Source organism: Ranitomeya variabilis, chromosome 1, assembly GCF_051348905.1.
Source record: "Ranitomeya variabilis isolate aRanVar5 chromosome 1, aRanVar5.hap1, whole genome shotgun sequence".
Taxonomy (NCBI): Eukaryota; Metazoa; Chordata; class Amphibia; order Anura; family Dendrobatidae; genus Ranitomeya; species Ranitomeya variabilis.
In genome coordinates, this window is record NC_135232.1 from 310,216,682 (window position 1) to 310,237,261 (window position 20,580).

Consider the following 20,580-nt stretch of genomic DNA (forward strand, 5'->3'; position numbering starts at 1 on the left):
GAAGGTGTGTCCAAACTTTTGGTTTGTACTGTATGTGTGTGTATGGGCTGCTTCTGTAGTCTTAGGGTATGTGCACACGTCAGGATTTCTTGCAGAAATTTCCTGAAGAAAACCGGAAATTTTCTGCAAGAAATCCGCATTTTTTTTTTGCGGTTTTTTTCCCGTTTTTTTTTCGCGTTTTTTTTAGCATTTTACAAGCGTAATTAGCTTGCAGAATGCTAAAGTTTTCCAAGCGATCTGTAGCATCGCTTAGAAAACTGACTGACAGGTTGGTCACACTTGTCAAACATAGTGTTTGACAAGTGTGACCAACTTTTTACTATAGATGCTGCTTATGCAGCATCAATAGTAAAAAGATATCATGTTAAAAATAATAAAAAAATTAAAAAATGGTTATACTCACCCTCTGCAGACAGCCGATCTCCTCAGCGGCGTCCGTTCCTATAGATGGTGTGTGCAGGACCTTCCATGACGTCGCGGTCACGTGAGCGGTCACGCGACCAATCACAAGACCGCGACGTCATCGCAAGTCCTTCACACACACCATCTATTGGAACGGAAGCGGCAGCGTGCACCAGAGAGGCGGGAAGACTCCGGGGGCCATCAGAGGGTGAGTATATGACTATTTTTTATTTTAATTCTTTTTTTTTTTAACAATTATATGGTGCCCAGTCCGTGGAGGAGAGTCTCCTCTCGTCCACCCTGGGTACCAACCACACATGATCTGCTTACTTCCCGCATGGTGGGCATAGCCACATGCGGAAAGTAAGCAAATCAATGCATTCCTAGTTGTGCGGAATCCCCGCAATTCCGCAAATTTAATGAACATGTTGCTTTTTTTTCCGCGATGCGATTTTTTCGCGGAAAAAAATGCAACATTTGCACAAGAAATGCGGAATACACTGTAAATAATAGGAGGCATATGTAAGCGTTTTTTTTGCGTTTTTATCACGTTTTTATAGCGAAAAAAAACGCGAAAAAAACGCGAAAAATACTGAACGTGTGCACATGGCCTTATGTGTGGTCATTTTATCTCTTTGTGATGGTGAAAAGCAAATCTCACCAGAGAAAAGTTGAAAAGCATTTTCTTTGGAAAGCAGTTTCTTTTTTTTTTCTCCTCTCCTGGGATTCATCAGTGTTTTTGGCAAACAAATATTAGGCCTTCAAATACAACCATGAAAATAAGCTTCAGGCAAATGAGTAGCCTTTGCCTTGGCGCCTGGATGAGTGCATAGGATAGATTCTTTATGGAGACAAAAAACGTATTGGAAGCCTCCATAATATAAAAGGTTGACCGAGTTGGCAGAATGGCACATAAAGGAAATAATACATTCATTATTACAGTCCATCTCTTGTTCTCTATTCCAGTGTGTACCCTAGCTCCGCAGCAGTCCTCTAAACAGAATAAACTATTAAGCAATTGATACAGTAGTCATGAGTTCAACAGGGATTTTATTCACATTTGCAAGGACATGCCGAGCGTGGGTAGGATGTGGGGAGAGTGAGGTTTGCTCCATGCATGTCATGTTACACAGCATTCATAGAGGTGGCTATGCTGCAGAATTGTTTCACAGATAAGGGTATAAGCCCTCCTATTTGTGTGAAGAGACCAAGAAAAAAAACAGCCTCCATTCCGCCATCCTCTGGGTGATCCCAAACACATTATCATGTTGCAATGATATGTGGAAGTAATGACATTCAGTATAGCACATTCATATAACATCCACATGGTAACAGTTCTTCCTCCAACTTTGTGATCTTTTATACTGTATGAAAGATAAGGAAAAATAGATGCCAATATAATATTATTAATTCTTAATAATCTCCAGATCCTGCAGATTCCATTTTAGTCTTACATATATATAACTGTACATAATTTGTTTACATCATCCTTCCATTTTTACAGGTTGAAAAATATAGATATAAGCATTATTTATAATTCCTGGATGCAAATACTTAGCAGTCAATGACTTTAAAGTCTGGAACCCATTGAGATCACAAAATATGGATTTTCTTCCCTTGAGAAACTTTGCCAGACCTTTACTACAACATTCTTCTTCCTGCTTGTTGGGGCAGGTCTTTTTGCCTTCAATCAGGTTGATGAGGTTATTTTTCTCAGCCATTGAAGAATATGCCATTACTTTACCTTGAGAACATATGAGATTGCTTTTGCAGTATGCTTTGGTCATTATTCATCTGTACTGTGATGGACTTTCCTATCAATTTTGCAGCATTTCACTGAATCTGACCAGAATGTATAGATGTCTACTCTTTGGAATTATTTCTACTCCTATCCACAGTCACATCAGCAGTATACACCAATGACCCAGTCCTACTGCCAGCCATGTCCACACTATAACAATGCTTCCCTAGCGTTCCATAGATAATGTGGTGTGTATGTGGTATGATCATAAGCCCTTCCACTGTTTCTTTATATTCTACCTATTATTCTGGTAACAGGTCCAAAGAATCTTGTTTCAGAACTGGGCAAGTTTTTCAGACATTTTCTTTAAATCTGGATGTTCTGTTCCTGACATAATCTTGATTTACAATCATGAAGACATCTCTCAATTGTAGACTCCCTCTCTTGCATTGATACCTTTTATGATGGACATATTTAGAGTTCCCACAACCAACCATCAAATGTGAATTAAACACTTGGAATCAATGCCCGATCTTTTCCTACTTAAACTGTCATGAAATAATAAGGTAACCATCCGTAATGGACCATGAAACTGCTTATCAGACAATTGACCAATTACTTTTGCACCTAAAAAGAGAATGAACTATTTAAAAATAACTGTAATTTCTAAATGGTTAGTACGATATTTGTATATAAGCCCTTGAATTAAAGCTTAAAGTTTAAACCTCAATCACATCCCAATGCCTTTGGTTTATATCCATTGTAAACTCTATCACTGTCCAAATAATTTTATAGTAGAAGGGTATTGTAATCCAGTAACGCAAAGAAAAAAATAAAAAAGCAATCTTTATCTTTACAAACATCTCCATGAAATAAATTTAAAAAAAGACATAACGGCTTACGCGTTTCGGACTACAAAGAGTCTTTAATCATAGAAATACTAAGTCTAATCTATTTTATTGAGATGCTTGTTTAATAAAGATCATTTTTTCACTAAATATTTTTGCGGTGCTGAATTACAATATCCTTCTAATATCTTGACGTTATTTGAGGACACCCGTCTAGAGGCTCTGTGCATCGTACAACTTATATACTGCCTGCATTTCTCGTATTGGTGGTGAGCTGATTTTTATTTTCTCCTTTTTTGTCCATATAATTGTATACCCAACTGTGTATAATGGACATATATACACAAAGAATATATGGACAAAGGTATCAGGACACATGTCTTAATCAGGAAACTCAGGTTGTTCATTAAGTTCCAGTGTATAAAATCCAGGCATTAGCCATGTAGTTTGCCTTTACTAACATTTGTGAAATATTGGATCTTGCTCCTGTAATAGGATGCCACCATTACATGTCAGTTTGTAAAATTTCTTCCCTCGTAAATATTCCATGATCAAGTCAAGTGATATCGTTCAAAAGTGGAACCACAGCAACTTGGCCACGATGTGGCAAACCATGTAAGGTTATAGAGTTTACTGAATGCTGAGGCGCACATAACATAAGTTGCCAATGCTCTGATGACTCAATAACTTCAGAGTTCCAAACTTTCTCTGACATTATGCACAAAAACTCTGTGCCGAGAGTCAGGTCATATCTTTTACTGTAACCGATTTGTGCCTTTGTGAAATGTAAAGCACTAAAAAGCCCGAAAAAGCAAGTAATTTTTACATATAATTGCATATGTTGTTTTTAGCGTTCAGCTCTTCTTAAGGTGGGTTATGAAGGATACCTGCCTGAAACCATGATGTATATACCACTTTTTAGTGTGAACACATCTTTTTAGTACACTATTGTAACCCATAGTCATCTAATTTCTACTATTAATACTACAGTTAAATCTTGCCAAAAGACCACCTCCTTGACAAGACCACCATTCGTTGCAACCAGATAATAGCCAAATTCTTCAGTTTCATCATATACATTGCATACAGGCCATCTTCTTTAAGAGGTCCACCTCTATAGAAGTACATTTTTCAATGCAATTTTGGATGGTCTTCTCAAAGATGTGTCATTGTACTTATTATAATACTGTTAAAAAGTGAAATTTTATTTCAAGGATACTTATGGAAGTGCTACTGCTTTCTTCCATATCAATTTTCTGAAATTTGAAAAGGTTGGTAAACATATACCTGATACCAGGTAGCACAATATACGAGGAGGTACTAATAAATAGTTGACCCTCAATATTTCCAGTAGACAAAAATAAATCCCTTTGCTATGTAAACAAGTATTAACGGCAGATTAAAAGCGCATGCAGAAAAAGTGTCATTTTGAAATAGTGATTACAAAAAGTTATCCATGTCAGGTGAACATGGAACTTCAATAAAAACTTTCCAATGGCGTCTTGTTTTTACAGGATAGTGCGCCCACACACAAGTCTTGTATTTCCATTAAAAACTCAATGAAATCCGCTTTGAAATTGTTGATCATCTGCCATATTCTCCTGATTTGGCTCCATCAGATTATTATTTCTTCCCAAAACTAAAAAAATCATTGAAAGGATGAAAATTTATGACAACGGAGATGGTAATTGATGCCGTGGAGTTTAGGTTTGCAGAACAGGATAACATTTTGTTGTGTCTAAATTATTAGAATTACTTTTTGATGCACTACATGTATAGCATTAAAATGTGATTATGTTGGATAATATAGTGGTATTACTTCAAAAACGGGTCATTTTTTTCTGGGCTAGGCCAGCTACATATCAATACCCCCTATGTTTTTTTTAGTCCATACATGTGGACTTCAAAAGGAAAGGAATTTACAGTAATTGTTGGTGTACAGAATAGCTTACTAAAAAGTTCAGTGACATCCTGGGAATAGAAGTTTAAAACTATGGTGTGAATAAATGTCATGTCAAGCTAGGAACATAATGAAGGAAGTGCAGAACCAAACGACTTGGAAAGGACTCATAACCTACTGGAAAGGAGGCCAAAATATTGAATTTTTCTCCAATATAATAAGAAATCTAAATAGATATTATGTCAAATTTAGTGATACTAGCTCTGGCCCTATAATAAAGGAGGCTGAAGACAAAGGCTCTCTGCTATCTTACTATTTGACAACTGTGTGAAACTTCCTGCTGCTCTGCTGAGAGATACCACTGTGTGGGGGAAAATCAAAGTGTGGAAACACAGGAGAGGTGCTGTTATCCCCATGCCGAATGTAGGATGTAAGATGGATATGGAGTGTTACACAGCAGCAAAAAATAAAGATAGAAACAGCACAGCTTCTCCTAAGGCTCTGTTCACATGTCCATTTATCATGTCAGATTGTTCTGCTTAAAACAGGAAAATAAAACAAACAAATGGAATTAGCATCCTGTGTATTCATATTTCAAAAGGAAGCAGAGGGGCCCCATTGAGTTATATAGGGTCCATCTGGTTTCCTTTTGTTGTTCATGTTTAGAACATAATGAGGAATCCTGCATACAGAACGTTTCTCCTAATCTAAAAATAAGCAACAAACAGAAAGCAGATGGACGCTATATCAATCAATGAGATCCTATGCTTCCATTTGAAACAACAATGCACAAGATGATAATTCTATTTATCTGTTTGATAGTCTATTTAATATGGAACAGACAAATGGAAAAGATAACTGATAAATGTTCATAGCAAAGCAGCACCCACCTTATAGAGTAAAAAATTGCTTCTTTATTAAAGTCCTTTAACACATGTAGGCGGGTTGGAGTTTGCAAGGTGCAACCAGATGACGTCCGTTTCACATGTGATTACTCTTATACAAGTCTGAATGGGTATTAATATTTTAAAGGACTTTTAATAAAGAATCAATTTTTTACTTTATATGGTGAGAGCCGCTTTGCTTTTCTATGAAAATGTATTATTGCTTTCCCATTATGGAGCTCCACAATATATTTTGGCTTTCAGTATGGTTTCAATGTGACATTCTGTTCTCCCCCCATTTTTATTGATAGTGCAGAGTGTTTCCTTTTTCATTCGGAGAAGATAAACGAGCATGTGAACAAAGCCTTAGCGATGTAGCTGTGGATGTCTGTGTGAGACTCAGGTAAACCCATTGCAAGAAGCTTATTTCTTTGCTGCATTATACACAGGGACATCTTATTACATGCCTGATAAATTACAATATTCCGTTTGAGGTTAAAGAGGTTGTCCACTACTTATACATTGATGACCTAGCCTTAGGATAGGTCATCAATGTCCTTTACGGCTAGGGTCCAACATCCGGCCCCCCCGCCGATCAGCCGTTATCGGTGTCAGCGGCAGCTGGCCGGAAGTACATGCCTGCCGAGCTGCTCCTTCTACTTGTAGTGGCCGGGGCTTGGTACTGCACATCCACCTCCTATTCAAATCAATATAAGGCAGATGTGTAGAACCCTGCGGCGGCCACTACAAGTAGATGGAACAGCTTGGCAAGTGAGTATTTACAATCGGTGGCTGCTGCCGCTGACACTGATAACAGCTGATCGGTGGGGGTGCCTGATGTCGGACCCCAGACGATCAGATATCAATAGGTCAACAATGTAAAAGTTTTGGATAACCTCTTTAAATTTAGGCTTCTGGTTTCAGGTGGGGTACAGTTGCGTTTTACTGATTTAATTTTGGTAAATTTATGAGTAAAATAGATAAATAATTGTAACATATTCTATACACCTCTTTAAATGGCTTACTATACAAAATGATAGTTATTCTGACTATATACTGTATATGATGCATTCTGTTTAATAAGATGACATTTGCTACATTTCAATCTAGGTAACCCATAATATCCCAGCATACTGGCTTGTAAACATATGTCTTATTGCTCACAGATCAGGGCCTGGTTGTTCTAAGCATGTCTGAAGAGGATATCCCTTCATAGACTGTACATTACACAACATCTATATTAATCACACAGGAGATGGAGGCAGGAGGCCCTTGGTCTCTTCTGTAAAATGGTAATAAGAGGGAAGCGCATGACCTGTTATTATAGTATTCCGCTATTAAACAGAAGCCAACGCATTATATTTTTCTTAGGCTAGTGGAGAATGTGCCACCATTGACCTGATTCTGTGATACACAAAGTTCATTATGTCTCCCTAACATTCAGTGAATTGTCACCATCTGCTAGAACAGCGCTCATTTTTTCCCAAAAACATCATGCTTTGTAAATGGATGCTCTGCAACCGATGCTGCCTCTGGATCCTAGGATGCTGCCAAGAATAATTCCATGCTCCAACTACAATGTTGGGTATCTTTGATTCTCAGCAGAAACCTCAATCAACTTTTGCTCTTTACCTACAGCAAGGCGGTATTGTTGGGGTTCCCATTTTTGCTGGATTAAATCCCCTGGAAAAGCAGGAGACAGTAGCTAGCAAAACAAAGATGTCAATGTGCCGCAACTGATGCGCGATTAGCTCCGTATTTATGAAAAGGTCCAGAGCTCAATAGGGCAATGCTTTTTCTTCAGTCACTCCCTGCAAAGTAAGTTCAGCTAGAACATTGTCTAAGTAGTTAGGATCAGGGTATCCGTGCCCAGTAAGGTTGGACCCAAACTCAGTCTTGTGATGAATCTCATTCCACACCACTGTGTTCGATTCCCCTGTCGTACTTGAGGTACCAATAGCAAATATCAGGCGCCGATCCCATGCTGCCACCAACAGTCGCAAGACCTGGAATATACCAGACGGATGACATTTTACACTGAATTTACGCAATACATTAATGTTGCTCTATGGAGGTCTTTTAGCTAAACTAGCAAAGAAAATAACCATTATGCTTTATGATGGTTCTGAGGAATCTACTGAAGTCATATGATTTATGAAATCTTTATGAATTACCTACATTTTTATTTATAACTAGTCCGGATGATTAGTGCTGAAAGCTCATACATTCTTGGATCCTTTGGTAACCACCCCCTACTTTAAAGAGGACCTATCTAGTGGTCAATAGCGTCCGGTTCTTACTCTTATTTTATTCCCACTGCTTCCCTGAGTATTATATTTTAGGGTTGTTTTTTTTTTTTTAAATCCACCATACCATAGATGTCAAACTCAGACCTGAGGGCCAAATCTAATCCGCATTGCAATTATATTTGGCGAGAAAATACCAAATGTTTACTAGAACTGGCCCACCAGTAGCTAGCACATGCACCGCTAATACTACAAACCCTGCATTTCTGGTCCAGCATGCTCCCTGGATACTACACGGCTTCTACAACACCTCCCTAATAGTGTGCTCCACAGCTATGATGCACTTTCTGACCGGCGTTCACCTGAGCCACAGATACCTCCTCTTCTCCCTACATGAGCGTGCGCTCTCCCATACATCACAGCGTGCATGACTCTAACTACCTTCTATCTCCTCCACAACCTGGGCACTGGTATGCCATGATTTATTTTATTATTCTATTTGGTCATGTATTCTCCATCTTGTTATTTTGTACATTTCTATCCTCCTGTATTGAGATTTTACTTTTTTGTTCACACCCCACCATCTTGATTCTGCGAATATTATTTCAGTGCTGTTTACGTATTTTTTATGTTCGCTACTACCCAATATTCCCTTAGTAATCATCAAAGTATTAAGCTGCCTAAATGGCGCTTCCATAAAGTTCATGCATCAAATAAGGAAAAAAGGTGGAAGCTATATGCCATAAAAAATTTTATTGATATAAATTAAAACAATAGAAATAAAGTTAAAAAATGTGGTCAAGATAGGGACAATAGCGCAAAAAGTGGCCACATTAAGGAATACAGTGCCATAACATATATGTAATATAGTGAATTCTAAGTGGTTCTACTGCTGCAGGGCTGAGGGTATATATATCATAGTCATTGAGGAGCAAAACAGCTTCCAAAAAGGATTTGTAATATATCCCCAGACCAAAAAGTAGGATTATCTGTGTCACCACATGCAGTAGTTCAGAAAGTGAATATCCTTATACCTAGGTCAGTGTAACTATTAGCAGTTTAGGTATTTAAAGTTGGTATCTTTAGAGAAAGCATGTCAAGTAGTAAAAGAGCCAGGCAATAAGGGCTAAGAAAAAGATGATAAACTGTGGTATATGGGCATATAAGTGACGCTGACACCCTGACGCGCGTTTCGCGTTTAGCAGTAGAACCACTTAGAATTCACTATTTTACATATACCGTATATACTCGAGTATAAGCCGAGATTTTCAGCCCAAATTTTTGGGCTGAAAGTGCCCCTCTCGGCTTATACTCGAGTCATGATCGGCGGTGGGGTCGGCGGGTGAGGGGGAGAGAGGTCTGTCATATACTCACCTAGTCCCGGCACTCCTGGCGCTCCCCCTGCCCGTCCCACGGTCTTCGGTGCCGCAGCTCGTCCCCTGTTCAGCGGTCACGTGGGACCGCTCATTAAAGTTATGAATATGGACTCCACTCCCATAGGGGTGGAGCTGCATATTCATTCCTCTAATCAGCGGTAACGGTGACCGCTGACAGAGGAAGAGGCTGCGGCATCCGGAGACCATCTGTCTGGGACAAGGAGCCAGGGACGCCGGGAGCAGGTGAGTATTACATAGTTACCTGTTCCCGTTCCACACGCCGGGCGCGGCTCCGTCTTCCCATCCTCTTGGTCTGACTGTTCAGGTCAGAGGGCGCGATGACGTACTAGTGTGTGCGCCGCCCTCTGCCTGAACAGTCAGTGCGGAGAGACGCCGAGACGGGACACTGAGGAGCTGCAAGCAAGAGAGGTGAGTATGTCATTTTTTTTTTTTATTGCAGCAGCAGCATTATAGATGGGGCATAGCTTTCTATGGCACATCTATGGGGCAATAATGAACGGTGCAGAGCATTGTATATGGGGCATAGCTTTCTATGGCACATCTATGGGGCAACAATGAACGGTGCAGAGCATTATATATGGCACAGCTTTCTGTGGAGCATCTATGGGGCCATAATGAACGGTGCAGAGCATTATATGTGTCACAGCTTTATATGGAGCATCTATAGGGCCATAATGAATGGTGCAGAGCATTATATGTGTCACAGCTTTATATGGAGCATCTATGGGGCCATAATGAATGGTGCAGAGCATTATATGTGGCACAGCTTTATGTGGAGCATCTATGGGGCCATAATGAATGGTGCAGAGCATTATATGTGGCACAGCTTTATGTGGAGCATCTATGGGGCAATAATGAACGGTGCAGAGCATTATATGTGGCACAGCTTTATATGGAGCATCTATGGGGCCATAATGAACGGTGCAGAGCATTATATATGGCACAGCTTTATGTGGAGCATCTATGGGGCCATAATGAATGGTGCAGAGCATTATATTTGGCACAGCTTTATATTGAGCATCTATGGGGCCATAATGAACGGTGCAGAGCATTATATATGGCACAGCTTTATGTGGAGCATCTATGGGGCCATAATGAACGGCGCAGAGCATTATATGTGGCACAGCTTTATATGGAGCATCTATGGGGCCATAATGAACGGTGCAGAGCATTATATATGGCACAGCTTTATGTGGAGCATCTATGGGGCCATAATGAACGGTGCAGAGCATTATATATGGCACAGCTTTATGTGGAGCATCTATGGGGCCATAATGAACGGTGCAGAGCATTATATATGGCACAGCTTTATGTGGAGCATCTATGGGGCCATAATGAACGGTGCAGAGCATTATATATGGCACAGCTTTATGTGGAGCATCTATGGGGCCATAATGAACGGTGCAGAGCATTATATGTGGCACAGCTTTATATGGAGCATCTATGGGGCCATAATGAACGGTGCAGAGCATTATATATGGCACAGCTTTATGTGGAGCATCTATGGGGCCATAATGAACGGTGCAGAGCATTAATGAACGGTGCAGAGCATTATATGTGGCACAGCTTTATATGGAGCATCTATGGGGCCATAATGAACGGTGCAGAGCATTATATATGGCACAGCTTTATGTGGAGCATCTATGGGGCCATAATGAACGGTGCAGAGCATTATATGTGGCACAGCTTTATATGGAGCATCTATGGGGCCATAATGAACGGTGCAGAGCATTATATATGGCACAGCTTTATGTGGAGCATCTATGGGGCCATAATGAACGGTGCAGAGCATTATATGTGGCACAGCTTTATATGGAGCATCTATGGGGCCATAATGAACGGTGCAGAGCATTATATATGGCACAGCTTTATGTAAAGCATCTATGGGGCCATAATGAACGGTGCAGAGCATTATATGTGGCACAGCTTTATATGGAGCATCTATGGGGCCATAATGAACGGTGCAGAGCATTATATATGGCACAGCTTTATGTGGAGCATCTATGGGGCCATAATGAACAGTGCAGAGCATTATATGTGGCACAGCTTTATATGGAGCATCTATGGGGCCATAATGAACGGTATGGAGCATCTATTTTTATTTTTGAAATTCACCGGTAGCTGCTGCATTTTCCACCCTAGGCTTATACTCGAGTCAATAAGTTTTCCCAGTTTTTTGTGGCAAAATTAGGGGGGTCGGCTTATACTCGGGTCGGCTTATACTCGAGTATATACGGTAAGTAATATTGTTATGGCGCTGTATTCTTTAATGTGGCCACTTTTTGCACTATTGTCCCAATCCTGACCACATTTTAACTTTATTTCTATTGTTTTAATTTATATCAATAAACATTTAAATTTTTATGGCATATAGCTTCCACCTTATTTGATGCACCAATATTTCCTTATACAGATCTGGCAAAAATTAAGAGACCACTGCAAAATTTTCAGTTTGTCTGATTTTTCTCTTTCTAGGTATATTTTTGAGTAAAATGTAAATTGTTCTTTTATTCTATAAACTACTGACAACATGTCTCTGAAGTTCCAAGCAATACATTTTGTATTTTTTTTCTGAAAATGAGAAATGGTCAAAATAACAAAAAAATGCATTGCTTGCAGACCTCAAATAATGCAAAAAAAAACAAGTTCATAATACTAATGTTTTAACTAGGGAAGAGTTCAGAAATCAATATTTTGTGGAATAACCATGATTTTTAATCACAGCTTTCATAAGTTTTGGCGTGCGTGGGGATGAAGGATCACCACATCAAAACCCTGTCATGGGAAGCCCAATCTCCAGAACTGAACCCCATTGAAAACCTCTGGAATATAATCAAGAGGAAGCTGGATAGTCACAAGCCATCAAACAAAGAAGAACTGCTTACATTTTTGTGCCAGGAGTGGCATAAGTTCACCCAAAAGCGGTGTGAAAGACTGGTGGAAAGCATGCCAAGACGCATGAAAGCTGTGATTAAAAATCATGGTTATTCCACAAAATATTGATTTCTGAACTCTTCCTAAGTTAAAACATTAGTATTGTTGTTTCTAAATGATTAAGAACTTGTTTTTTTTTTGCATTATTTGAGGTCTGCAAGCAATGCATTTTTTTTGTTATTTTGACCATTTCTCATTTTCAGAAAATAAATACAACATTTATTGCTTGGAACTTCAGAGACATGTTGTCGGTAGGTTATAGAATAATCAGACAAACTGAAAATTTTGCACTAGTCTCTTAATTTTTGCCAGAGCTGTATTTGAGAGTCACAACACCCTTTGCATCCCCTTGGATACTGCTATCTACCATCCCCACAACACTAAGTTCCCTTACAGTATTGGGATTCTCCCTTCCTCCCTAACCAATTTTTTACTCTTCCCACCTTTTTTTCTGTCTTGACTAATATTATAAATATAAATGTTGGCCCTTGACTTTGTCCAAATTCTTAATTTTGGCCCACTGTGTATATGACTTTGACATCCCAGCACCGGTTCCTGAGATACAGATCTTTTTATTCAGTGTTAATTTTCATGATCTTTATCAAGGGGGTGTGTGATATAGGGTAATTATGCAGAGTAGCCTAAAGACCCGCCCCCAGAGAATCTTACAAGCCATGCCCCCGTAGTAAAGACAAATAAAATTTGCACTAAATAAAAATGCCCATATCTGTGGTATCGTATGGTGTATTTAAAACAGTAAAGAAGTAAAAAAAAGAGCAAATACTGGACACTTTTGATTGGGTAGCAGCTACTTCTTAAAAATGTGTATGTTGTTATGCTCTATATGTAATTTACACTTTTTGCTATTTCACATGCCCTTGACTAGAAGGAGTATGGCTCTATTAATAGCTCATTTGTTGTGTCTGTTTGTAATGGAATCCACAAGTTTTTGACAGATCTGCAGCAAAAGGGACACCAGTGGCTCATGACGAATCCCACTGACTTAAAATGGGGTCTAATGATTTCTTCTATCACTTTCTTAGAAAAAATAGTGTTGCATGCAGTGCTATTTTTTTATGTGAAAGGTGATGGATTCTGCAATGGTGTCTCCTGACAGTGTGCGGCTCTCTCCATTCACTTCTCCATGAGATTAGAATGGGTGTAGCGGGTTCCCATTCTGGAGACAAGTGAAGATTCCAATAATGTGACCCCACATCAGATATTTCTGACACGTATTTATGGCATAGTCGCACATATAAGGTTGGATTGATTTCGCTTTACTATGCTAATTAATTTTCTTTGTTTCTCACCTTCCTTCCTTTGTCATTATCTGGCAAGTAACAGTGACGTGGAAATCCTCGGGCTGTGAACTTCCTCCCTGGGTTCGGATGTTCAGGCCCCTGGAAACCAAAATAGTATTTCAAGTGATAAAAAACAATAATTTGTAGACCAAAATAATTGACCCCATAATTTACACAAAGATCTGTAAATCATTTGCTCATACCTGCATTCCACTTGGAATATCATACACTATGCGAATCGTCTTGTATTCAGGATATCCTGGAAGTGCGTGAGGGATGACATGAAACTCCATCTTCCCTGGCGGTTGTGTGCCTGTTTTCTCCCCATAAATTGCTTTACATGTGGGACACTGCAAGCTGCCATCCTGGGGAGAAAGTATCAAAGGTTCTTTGTACAATGTAACAAACAGAACATATAGTAAAGCTATGATCTGAAAGCTACAATAGAAGAAAAACAAAGCCAAAATGTTTTCCCTTGACCGTCAACTTCAATAAAGAGGTTATTAATCATATTGATAGGACGGGTCATCAATGTTCGATGGGGAGAGGGACGAAATATTGGCATCCCAATTGAACAGCTGTGTGAAGGGGCCGTGCTGCTCATTTTCGGTAGCAGTTGGGCAAAGTTTTACAGTATTGTTCCATTCAAGTGAATAGGACAATTTAGCAATATCTTGTATTTGTCAGGACCAGCTACCCGACGGGCACTCCCCGGCGGCTGCACAGGGAGTTAGCCTGGACGTCTGGTGCTGTGGACAGCCTCTGACACCGGGGACTCGTGAGAGCGGTACCAGTGGTGCCAGAGGGGGCTGTGAGCCAGAGGGGGTGGGCGGAGCCCAGCGCCGCTGTTTGAGCCTACAGCGTGGGGCTGCAGTGGATCCAGGGGGAAAAGTGCAAATGGGAGAGGAGAGCCCAGGGATGTTAAAAAGGCGTGACAGGAAAACACGTAGTCACACAAGCCAAAGTCAAATACAGAGAGGTCAGCGCAGTACACAGGGGCAGTTAGAAGAATAGTCAGGACGTAGCAAGAGATCAGAACACCAGAACGGGCAATAGACGGTACAGAAATGGCAGGCAAGTATCACAACGGGGACGGAAACATCAGAAACCAAACAGATAGACAGTAGTACATGCACAAAGCAGAGGCACACCAGGGTCAGACACACTCAGCCAAGGGTCAAAGTATAAACGACAAAGATTGACCTCATAGTGAGGCTATAAAAAGCCTCCCAGGACCCAGAAAGAGGCCCTCCGAGTTAACCCTGCAACTACCTGACCCGAGAACCCAGAAAACCATGACAGTATTGCAGTTATGAACAGTATAGTGCAAGCAAGAATGAACAATCCTGCAATCACTAAAGAGGCTGCAGCGCTCACAGCGCCCCTTCAAGCCGCTGATCGTCAGAGGTGACAAAAGTCAGGCACCCATTGTGTAAGCCGGGAATTTGTAAAGGCTGAATAGCCACTTTAAAGTACCAATTTACAACTGAACAGCATTCTACAGTAATTATTAACCGGTGAAGAGGACCTTCCACCAATCTCAGCACGTTAAACTGGCCACATAATGAAATTGTGGCTGAAGAGCTGAATGAAACATTTCTTATTTTCTTATTTCTCATCTTCTTTGTGGTGATATTAGCTTGTAAAGATTTTATTCTAATCTCTACTGTAACCCACAGAGCGTTAGAAGATATTCTTCAGTGGGGGCGTTCCCTTTTTTCCTGCATAACACTGACCAATCATAAACAGGCAATTTCATGCAGGGAAAAAGGAAACGTCCCCAGAAAAGGTCAGAACTGGCAGCTTCTTTCTCTGCTGTCTTCCTAAAGTATCGCAGATCTTATTGCCAACACCTACCGTGATTACAGGTGGGAGTGAGGAGGAAAGTAGAGGTTTGTGCCATTACAAACACCATTCAGACTCTATCCAAGCATCTGGTAATAATGTGCTGACTGGCAATGATTCAGAGCTGTGTATGTGACATGCTGCAGCACTTATCTCATGTCACTAACAGTGTAGGGGGATAGGAAGAAAAGCAGAGCTAACAGTGCTGTGAAATGAGAGTTGTAGTTTGTCACATACAGTGGGGGAAATCAGTATTTGATCCCTTGCTGATTTTGTAAGTTTGCCCACTGACAAAGACATGAACAGTCTACAATTTTAAGGGTAGGTTAATTTTAACATACGTAGCATAGATGCAGAGAGGTGTTTTGTAAAGACACACATCTCCCCCATCCTCTACCCCTTTCAGTTCTCCATTTTTAGGGCTTGTTTCCACATGCGAGAATCACGTCCGTGTCTCGCATGTGGAAACCAAGCTGTGGCGCCGGCACTCAGGAGCGGAGCTGTGCGGCTCCATGTGTTCCTATGCGGCCGCACGCTCTGCTCCGGAGTGCAGACACCAGAGCTTGGTTTCTACATGCGAGACACGGACGTGATTCTCGCATGTGGAAACAAGCCCTAAATCACAATAAATGCCGTCAGTGAGATCTGTGTGACCTGGGAAGAAGAGCAAAACTTTGTGTCTTTCCATATCATGAGAAAGCCGGGTCTGACATTGTCTGGGGGCATTTCCACTTTTTTTCTTCTTCCATGATGCTCCCTGCTTATGATTGGCCAACGTCATGCAGGGGGAAAAAAAGCATCTCCATTGAATAATCTCTCATAATGACCCCTTAATTATAGTGGAAGTTAACATATTAGGTGCCATAAACTTTACACACTAATATCTGAGAAATGTAAAAGCAAACAAAAATTGACATTTTATTCAGCTCTTCAGCCACTATTCTATGACATGGCCAGCTTAACATGCTAAAACTGGTGAAAGGATCTCTTTAAAGTGGTAATCTCACTTCCATGTGAGGAGGTGAGTGGGGAAGCCACTTCTACAGATTCTTGCTGGCTCACGTGCGTATCACACGCCTATCCTATTAGTTAGAATAATAATATCGCACATGCAAGCAGGATGATATCTCTAAATATTGCACCCCTCAACACCTGATATAAAGTGACTGGAGCTGGATTATCCCTTTAAGAATATAAACAGCATTATTTAGGAATCTTGCACTCAATGCATTCTATTGCTATTGGGACTAGTAAACAGTTTCTTGATCGCAATACTCCTAACAGCTTACAGTGCAATACTCTCTTGTACTGCATAGTAGGCAAATCTTTCCTGAAGAAACATGTCCAATGTCGACCGTAAAGGCTTCTTCTTTTCTAGAATGGAAATCCTTAGAATGCGCTTTACAAAACCCTGACCATGCAGTGAGTGGGGCAGGTAAACTGCGTATTTGGACCATTAGTGATTACATGGAAGCAAAGGAGAATGAAGCGAACATGAACAATAAATTAAAGAGGGACTTACCTTATTTCCATTATTGTACATGGCTACCAAACATAGGACATGGTACATATGATTACATTTTCCCAATTTCCCAACCAAGTCAGCACGGATTCCTTTATGATTCAGAACACCCTCGTAACCCGAAGCAGTGACCAGACGTTCCATACAAATGGTGCAATCCTAAAAAGAACATATAAAGAAAATGAAAACTAGTATTATGCATATAACAAATGTCTTCCTATTGAATACTGCAGCTAAATGTTTCCCGAGTACCTAAATCCCCATGGCACAGAAAGATTTGTAACTGCTGTACAACACTCACCTCATCTGGCGGTGACTTTACTTTCTGGATGTATCTTCGCACTACTTCTTCTGGGTTCTTGCCTAAGTTTTTAAGAAGGAAGATTTCAGTCACTTGAGTTTCTTAATAATTTCCTAAATCAAATACATATACAATTCCATACTCTTTTCTGTTTGGGTGTTCCTCCTACTGAGACCCCTTCCAAACTCAAGAATAGGGATCTGGGTGAACCTTTTCAATAGTCACACGTGCGCACCTCTGCTCGGTTCATTGTAAGGTTAGCACTATAACACTAGTTTAGCTAATGTAGCCACAAAAATGGGTATTAATCCTCACTCAGATTTCCATTTTACATGTACAGATTATGTCTTTGATTTTTGCAGATAGAACCCATTTATCATTCAAGTCACTGATCACAATTACCAATATAAGTCTATGGTCCCGATTTATCAAAGCCTTCAAGCCAGAACTCCAGTGTAAAAGCTTTCAAATGTTGCAAAAATTAGATGCAACTCACAATTGCATCAAAACGTAGCAACTTTTGACGTTTCCATGCTTGTTACTCCCAGTACCAACAAAATTGGAAGAGATGGGGTGGGATCGGGGCACGGTGAAGGCTTATTCAAGATGACCTATGGTGTTCCCTCTGCCAGAAATCTCACTTTAGTACCTTACTGGAGTAAAATTTTTGGCATAGCACACGGAGGTGCACACCACTCCTCAGACACTCCAGATTCATGCAGAGACGCACCGCCTCATTAATCAAGAACATCTGACTCCAGCACACCACTTCATCAAGACCAGCATTGTTCAAGGCAATGGCCGGTCTGGATGAATCGGACCTTATCAGTCCAAGAAAAGTCACTGACAGCACAAAGTGTCATTCGTGAGTAATCCAGATGGAACACTTGTTGCATAAACTGAAACACTGACCAAATACAGATGAAAATAGGATCCAAAATCTTTATAAAATCCAGATCTTTTATTTGTTTACGAGAAAAATCACTGATATCTGAATGAGGACTTAGGATTTAAAAATTTGGGCCAGCAATGGTCACATAGGATGAGACATCATCGCAGGATCCTGGGATATACAGAGATTAGGTAAGTGAGTGACAGAAGCACCAATGCATAGGTGAATATAGTATTTTTTTTATTCGAAGCTTTAGAAAAAATGTTCGTTTTAACAATTCCATAATCCACAACAAAATCTGTAAAAAATGGAATGTGGGGCAGATTTTGACTTGTTTAATAAATTTGATTCAATTCAACAATCAATCCAAAACAGATCTGCAAAATAAATTGATATTCTGTTGATTTAAATCTTCACCATGAGTCAATTTCTGTGTAGATACCACCCAAATTTTTCCAGATGGATGGGATTTAGGGAAATCTCTGCCACTTTGCCGCTACTGAAATATACTGTGCATTTTCAACCTGTGTGAACACACCCTCAATTTAACAATTGCTGTCGCCGTCGTTAGGCAGTGTATTATGAACAGCCCACACCAACACTATTTCGAGACAGCCACATTTTTTGCCACCTACTTTTCTTCAGGTGTTTCTTTTTGGTCTTTCGACAGATGCCACTGATGCCGCTCACAGGTTTGATATCCTCTTTGTTGACAGGAGGTGGATGCAGGATTGGTTTAGGGGCTCTGGTTAAGCACACAGGTAGCCCCGCTGCACACATCAGAATGCCAGTCATTCCTGACAAAAGAAGAACACTTGGATGACTATGACCTCCTACTTGCTTCCAATCCCTGATGTCATGGCCAGTGTCTATCACATACAGTCCTATAGTCACCACAGAAATTATTTAATACCTTTTCTCACAGGTTTATGTTCTGGAAGGGGCAGGCAGGACAGAACAGAACATGAAAAACTACAGAATGTCTTCTCGGGAAAGGTGAGGGCCAAATGCAGAAAATAAATGCCAAATTGTATGTGTGGATAAAATGAAATGTTGGTATAAGTTACTTTGCAGTTGAGCTGTGGACGTATCTATTTTATGATGTACTTTTGTGTAAGACAACTTTGCAGAATAATGACTGTACGATGTCCTGTGGAAAGTGTTAAGGCACTTCAGGGGGATGTCTATGCTTGGGACAAAAGTCTGAAATCACTCTATGGGATGGCAGACTGCCGAATCATGACCTCGTAAAGTGCGCAAACTCTCATTATTTCCCAGAGTGAGATTTGCATACTTGCGATCACATGCCAACTAGTCTCATTCACAATCTCTCAATTCACTGCTATTGAGACAAGCCAAACAAGTCTAGTTGGCATGTGATCGCAAGTATGCAAATAACATACATGCGGATTTGTGACCACCATTACCAAGACCACCAGGGAATAATGACAGCGTGCACACTGCACAATGTTACATAGAACAACTGCAGACTGTTGTCCCAAGCCTGTACAACCCCGTTAAAATGTGTGCTATTTCTGGTTGCCACGGCCAGAAGACCAACAAGGCTGTAGATACCAAAGAGAAGAAAATTCACTCCAGAGTAAATGCATACAAGTTTAATTAGGGCATCAGGTTTTCATGAGCCTGAATACGATATGTAGCATTGTTTTAGGCGTAGTCCTTCTTCACGCTTATAAGCTGAAATGAAGAGTATATGGCAGGATCACCTAATTACTCCTCAAGCACGGGTTCAAAAGAAGGCAACAGTAACAGCTGTCACATTAGCAGTAGGGATAATAACAGTATGTAAGATTTCTATAGGGACAAGGAAAGTAGCCATGGTTAAAGCAGATCTGTCACTAGATTAATCAATACAAACATTATCAAAAAAAGATCCAATAAGGCTGATGTACTATTTTTGAAAATCCATGTCAGAGTGACAGTATAATTCTGATAATGAAGTGAGCATTTTATAAGTCAAGCTATAGATAGAAATAGCTCATGAGTACAAATGTATTCAATCACCGCCCACCCAGCCTGACATCTGCAGCTTGTACTGGACAGTGTGAGATCTCAGCAGCAGGAGAGACATTCAGGAGTTGTCAATCAAGGTAGGTAGGTGGAGATTCAGTTTAAACATCCCGAAGGATTATACACATATTGTAAAATTAATTATCAAAGTAAATACATCAAAGTCTAAAAGATCTATAATAACGTATGTAATTTATATTCTGATTTCTGGTGAAAGATGTGGTTTTAAGATAAATAAAAACATTAGAGTCTCTGCACACCAAGGTTCTCTTCTGTATTTTAAACAGTATACTTTATGTAAGAAGGCCGTGCTTCAGCTTCGCAACAATATTCATG

At 40.2% G+C, this 20,580-nt stretch overlaps 1 protein-coding gene across 1 annotated transcript in view; it reads right to left on the reverse strand.

Annotated features, from left to right (window-relative positions):
• Positions 1-1,424: 1,424 nt before the first annotated feature.
• Positions 1,425-20,580, reverse strand: part of DTX1 (deltex E3 ubiquitin ligase 1) — an 83,220-nt gene continuing 64,064 nt past the window's right edge. The window contains exons 5-10 of the mRNA XM_077296604.1: positions 18,849-19,010; positions 17,322-17,383; positions 17,021-17,179; positions 13,857-14,018; positions 13,663-13,752; positions 1,425-7,781 (exon numbers count right to left, since the gene is read on the reverse strand). Of these exons, the coding sequence (XP_077152719.1) occupies positions 7,554-7,781; positions 13,663-13,752; positions 13,857-14,018; positions 17,021-17,179; positions 17,322-17,383; positions 18,849-19,010 (863 nt within the window). The 3' untranslated portion in view covers positions 1,425-7,553. The remainder of the gene's footprint in view (positions 7,782-13,662; positions 13,753-13,856; positions 14,019-17,020; positions 17,180-17,321; positions 17,384-18,848; positions 19,011-20,580) is intronic.